This window comes from Lactuca serriola, chromosome 6, assembly GCF_051521515.1.
Source record: "Lactuca serriola cultivar US96UC23 chromosome 6, Lser_US96UC23_V15, whole genome shotgun sequence".
Lineage (NCBI taxonomy): Eukaryota > Viridiplantae > Streptophyta > Magnoliopsida > Asterales > Asteraceae > Lactuca > Lactuca serriola.
Window position 1 is genome coordinate 142,542,730 of NC_136413.1, and position 6,608 is coordinate 142,549,337.

The following is a 6,608-nucleotide window of genomic DNA, read 5'->3' on the forward strand; positions in this document are numbered from 1 at the left end:
ATTTAAATTATTTAAGAATAATTTTATCATTTAACATGATTAAATTAATTAATACCATTAATTGAATATTCTTTTTGAATGAGTGTTGCCTTGGTTCTTTTAGTTCATTTTTGTTTATTATTGTTTGTACATTCCTTAAGAATATGTATACTACAACATATATTATCAATAATAACAATCAATATGAATCAGAATATAATATGGTGAGACGTTTCCTAGAAAAATAATTAGACATTTTTGAAAAAATAATAATCTTAAATTCTTGAAGAATGTAATGTTTTATCATAAACCTTAACTTGATTTTATGAGTAATGATTAAGAATCAATTTAACTTAACAATGAATCATATTCATGTAAATTTCAGGGTTAATAATCGGTTCAACTTAACAGCAAAATCAAATAATTTTATAGAATTTAAGGTTAATTAAAAGCTGGCTTTTATATATTTCATTCTTTCATTCTTTATACAACTAAAGAATTCTTGGGGAATTGAGGGTTCTAGCACCGGAACAACATATTTATTTTATATAAATAAAACAATTCTAGAAGAATATAGTGTACATTCTGATGATGATAATAGACATAAATAACTATTGTAATGAAATATGACATTCTACAAGAATGATATTCTATGAGAATGTGTGCAATGAAATCAAACTTTATTGCATCTTTATTAGAGAGAATTGTTCATCGTCTTCTCCAAGTGAAGCTGATAACGTCATCAAATGGAATCATATTGATGGAGAAGGGTTAATAATCAGTTCAACTTAACAAAAAAACCAATTAATATTGTAGAATTTAGGGTTAAAAGATGGGTTTTATATATTTCATTCTTTCATGCTTTATATAAATGAGGAATTCTTGGGGAATTAAGGATTCTAGCACCATAACAACATAAATTCTTGAAGAATATAGTGTCATTCTTATGATAATAGAAATAAATAACTATTGTAATGAAATAAGACATTATGCAAAAATGATATTGTATGAAAATGTTTGCAATGGAATCAAACTTGATTGCTTCTTTATTGTCTTCTCCAAGTGAAGCTATAACATCATTTGAACCTTGCATGATCCTTGTTCTCCTTTTTTCATTTTCCTTAATACATAAAAAGAATTAATATTAGATATTTCAACATCAACGTCATATAAATTAGAAAGCTACATACTAAATAACTAAAGCCAAAACATGACAACACTTTGATGCAAAAACATTGCAAATAATTCAAAGATTAAAGAATGAACAATTAAGGAATTGAACTAATTAGGCAACTAAGAAAAAAACATTAAGCCAAAGAATTGAAAATTTGAACAAATTAAGCAACTAAGTAACAAATCCATTAAGCCAAACAGTTAAGGAATTCAAGAAATTAAGAAACTAAGGAACAAATCCGTTATCCCAAACAATTGTTCACGAAATAATTAAGAAGCTAAACAACAATGTTATTAATCCAATAAAGAGTCAACGGATGTGAATTGTAATCAGAGCAACATGAAAAAATCCAACATCTTTAGTAAAAATCCAACATGAAACTAAACAACAATGTTATTAACCCAGCTCGCTCCGTCGATGTCGTGCATATGGTGGTTGTTTTGTTGATGGTCGCTAGTGTGTGTTCTTTATGAGAGTGGAAAAGAGATAATGACGTGAAAGAATTTTAGGATGATAAAATTTTTTGGCTATGATATCTACCCATAATTATAGGGGATTAAACATGGTAGTTATTTAAAAATTGAATTATATTCCATAATTACACGAATTTAAATTTAAGAATAATTAATTCAATTAATAAAATTTATATGTTATCCTTATTAAATGTAATTATATAATATATGCAAGTCCATGTAAATAAGATGTATCCTAAGATCCTAACATTTAATTCTTTTAATCTAATGGTTAAAAGTTGGTCATACATTCACACAATGATTGTATATGAACCTATATATATATATATATATATATATATATATATATATATATATATATATATATATATATATATATATATATATATATATATATATATATATATTACGAACAAAATTTATTTGTTTAGAATATAAGAAAACATGAAAGTTAAAACAAATGTATTATGTATGAGTGGTAGATTAATATGGTAGTTATAATATTTGATTAGAGAGCAAAAAAAAAATATATCTAGCAAAAAATAAGTGTTTTTTTTAATATTTATAATAATTATTGACTAAGTTTATTTAAAAATTAATATATTTTGTATACTTTTAAATTTTTATAACTCAATACGTAACTAAAATATAACGTGAATACAAATTATATATTTATCAATTTTATTTCATAAGTAACTATTAATTTGAATGGCATCCATATGAAAGTATACCACACATATTCCATTTGATTAGAGGCTTTGATCACCTAATCCATCTATTACATATCATTTAATTACCATGAGAGACTCATGCATTTTCTTTTATTATTCAACAATTGTTACAACTAATCCATCTATTACATATCGTTTAATTACCTTCTATGTTTTAAAATGTGGTCAATAACATATATTATTATGATTTAAGTCGATGTAGTGTAAGTTAAACAATCAGTAAATCATACAAACAGTCCGTACCAAACCACAATAACGCCTTTGTGGTTTTTACTCTAAAACCGCACCAAACAGCACCGTTAACACCCTAATTGTTATACATCGAAGTCTTCAACAAGAGAACGGGCTTGCCAGAGAACAATGTTGAAACAGGATGACGTATTTGATTAGGTGTTGGAGTTTTGATCCGCGGTTGCCATGAAGGAAGGAAAGGTAATTTAATTTCATTTGAGCTATAGCTTCTATCTTTCAAGTGATCGACTGCTGAATCTATGTCCACATTCTAATAATTAATTGTCAATGTCATTAAATATACGAATTGGAGGTTTGTTCTGGTTTTGTTGTTCTTTTTAGGAGTTTTTGGGTCTGAAAAGTTCCATGTGGACATATTTGAAAATGCAAAGTAAGAGCTCAAAATTGGGTGCTGGATTGTGCATTATTGATGTTAAGCAACATAATGTTTGACACGAGCCCAAAAATATTGGTGCTATGATCGGTTCATCATATTCACAAGTTACAAAATATTATTAAGCAAAACCTTTTTCTTCTTCTCAACCTATCAGTGAAATAAATCAAAAGCTAGATGCTGGTAATAGTGTAGAAGCATAATCATCTATTCATGGGAGTGATCTTTGAATTATGAGGTGGATACTCTAACCATTTTTCTGCCAAGTTAAATGCCTCTAAAGTTGTACGAATGAAAACCACAATAAGATATGTTGTATAATAACAACATTTACAGAAGTACAGGAAAACTGAAGATGTTTTTGCGTTTTAGCAATTTAGCAATGTGCTATACTAGAAATTGAAATCTTTTGTGTTATGCAATTTGAATCATACTCTAAAGGTTTTACTGATCAGAACATAACAGGGGAAATGCTTGCATAGTCAACTTTTTCCACATAAAGGTTAACTGATAACCAAACCGAAACCCATTAATCGACTAAAACCGAAACCAAAACTGATAGTAACCAAAACCCTATATATGCTATGAAATCACATTAATCGATTAGTTCAATTATGGTTTGTTCTTAGTACCCGGGCAAGTGAGTGGAGGCCACAATCCCACAAAATGGCCAACGTTTACAAAACAAGACAAAAACAAAAACAGAAAGAACATAAGCATTTTCCCTACAGAGTTTTTCAAGAGTAAATTACTGAAATCGTCCCTATGGTTTGGTCAAAATTGCATGTTTGGTCCTTAACTTTTTTTTTTGGCATTCAGATCGTCCCTATGGTTTGATTTTGTTGCGTTTTTCGTCCCTGTGGTTCGATTTTGTTGCGTTTTTCGTCCCTTACATACATAAAGTTAGGGACCAAACGTGCAATTTTGACCAAACCATAGGGACGAAAAACGCAACAAAATCAAACCATAAGGACGATCCGAGTGCAAAAAAAAAAGTTAGGTACCAAATGTGTAATTTTTACCAAACCATAGGAACGATTTCAGGAATTTACTCTTTTTTCAAATTAAACCACCCATTCTCATAAGAAAAATATGAAAAATAAACACAAATGACAAAAGGCAGATCATAATCCTTCCAATTTTAATGATTTCATATCTATCCAATCTATCTTTCAAAAACACTTGACTCATTACACTCATCATGTTTAAAAATAGTGGTTAGGACATCATGAATTTCACCTGAACATTTGTTGTCAACTCTTCCTTTCATCTCGTGAAACAGAGAAAGGCATTCATCTAAAAGACCTTGCTCCCCATATGCAGATATCATGGAGTTATAAGTGGTCAAATTCTTCGATTCAATCGAATCAAATACTCTTTTAGCGTACTGGATATGCCCGCATTTACGATAAAGATTTAGCAAGGCTGTCTCGCTGTGGATGTCGGTAGCTATCATGCCTCTTTTCATTGCACAGTGGATTTCTTTACCGGGACGTATGAATCCGAGAAATGAGCATGCTTTCAATACCCGTGGCACATTAACCAATTCACATCTAGAGCATAGTTTTGAAAGTAATCCCATGGCTTCAATTATGAGATTGTTTTCAACGTATCCTTGGATTAACACGCTCCAAACAATTTGCTTGATATTGTCATCGGTTACAATTCCTAACAGGTTCTCCACATCGCAGAGCCTTTTGCAATCTATATACGCTGACATCAATTTGCTGACCATATTTGAGTTGATCATGTATCCACATTTTATCGCCACTCCATGAATCCCTGTCACGACTTTAGTATCAGCTTCAGAGGCACCAAGGGTGATCGGGTAGTTTTCTATCCCAGGTTCAAGGCCGGTTGCATTCGTTTCGTTCAATATGCGGAGAACCTGTTTGAAATCATTCCTTTTTGAGTAACAGGAGAGGATCGCACTCACACACAACTCATCTTTTTTATCGATCCTGTTGTAGACCCTCAGTGCGTCTTCAATACAGTTTTTGTTTGAATAAGATTGTAGTAAGGCAGTAGATAAGTGAAGGTTATCCTCAAAGCCCAGCTTTGTAATTTCCTCATCAAAAAATTTGATCCCTTTTAATGATCTTAATTCAGAAGACTCGTTAACCAGAGGGGTAAACACATACTTACTTGGAGAAATTCCACATTTTAGCAGTATAAAACAACATGCCACTGCTATGCGGTAAAACTCGGGAAATAACCAAACCTTTTGTAAGCCAAGCCCATCTTTCATCACTATAAAAGTCAAATTCCTTGAATAAAGCCCTAGCAGATACATATTCTCTGCAGATTACGTATATACCTAGTAACCTTCCTCTCATATCAGCCACATCATTCCAGCCATTCACAACTATCTTGCAGTGAATCTTTTGAGCAATTCTGTAAATTTGGTCTAGAGAGGTTGAAAATCGTACCTTTCCACACAATGACAGGATATGTTTCCTTCGGTATACATTACCCTTAGGGATTATATTGCAAGAAAAGGAATGTGACTGAAAATGAAAAAAACAAGACTAGTCAAGATGCTATCAAGAATCAATCTAAGGCCATCTCCAATCCATTAAACCCATGAAGAGTTGTATGTATTGCCACATAGGAAAGAGAACATACACATTCAATTTAATTATTAAAAAATTCATTAATTTTCATTATAATTCTATTGCACCATTCAATGGTCATTAAACTCTACACTCTCTCTCCTCTATATTATATTCACATTTAATCTATTAAACCCTCATACAACTCCCATTGTGGATGGCCTAAGAGTTTAAGAGGAAGCAAGGGAAGAGGGAGTCGTTCCATTGAACCCACCGAACCACTGCCAAATCAGCTTTTCTCTTTGATTTTTCTTCATCTTTCCGAACCACAACACACAAAAATCCTATATTTCTCAACCCACTCAACCCACTCGATTAAAAAAATATACAAAATAATCAAGGTAAAATCTTAATTAGCAATAGAGTTACGGCCGATACCACTCTCTCTTCGGCGGGTTGTTTAATTGGTTTCACGAACCCACTTCATCCTCTCTCTCTACTTTCTCTCTCTCATTTTCTCTTGTACCATATGTTTTAAGACTTGTACCTTAGTTGTTTAGTATTTTTTTTAATTGAGTGAGTTGAAAAAGATAGGATTTACGTGTATTGTGGGTTCGGAAAGATGAAGAAAAATCAAAGAGAAAAACTGATGTGACAGTGGGTTCAGTGGGTTCAATGGGAACAACTCTCCTCTCTGATATGCTAACCGATGTGTAGAATGTGGCCACAAATATGGTGATTTATTGTGCTTGAGCGATGAACTGTAAGAGAGAGAGAGAGATTGTGTGTTTCCTTTTCACTTTTCTGTGTTCGTAGTGTGTCTTGCACATGGAAGATCTTTTCTATTGGTTAAGAAAAAGCAAAATGTGGGGATATGTGTAAAAGATGTATCATGGCAAAACAGAGATTGACGGCTAACACTATCATGATACTGGGCAGATTTCCATTTATGCATGGTTTCCATTTTTATGAAAACTCTTTTTTTAATTACCATATTTGTCGTATTATCTATTCTCTTTTCCCTTTCATATATGAGTTTCAACTTAGAGTTTAAAAGCTATACAATCATACAAT

General features: G+C 31.5%; 1 protein-coding gene across 1 annotated transcript; it reads right to left on the minus strand.

Moving 5' to 3' along the window:
- Positions 1–4,147: 4,147 nt before the first annotated feature.
- On the minus strand, positions 4,148–5,230 carry LOC145060222 (pentatricopeptide repeat-containing protein At2g03380, mitochondrial-like). The gene has a single exon (XM_079007930.1). The coding sequence runs from the start codon at positions 5,228–5,230 to the stop codon at positions 4,148–4,150; it is 1,083 nt and encodes a 360-aa protein (XP_078864056.1).
- Positions 5,231–6,608: the final 1,378 nt, after the last annotated feature.

Excerpts from the sequence above, each read along its gene's own strand:
- LOC145060222 (XM_079007930.1), bottom strand. The coding sequence starts at position 5,230 with ATGAAAGATGGGCTTGGCTTACAAAAGGTTTGGTTATTTCCCGAGTTT.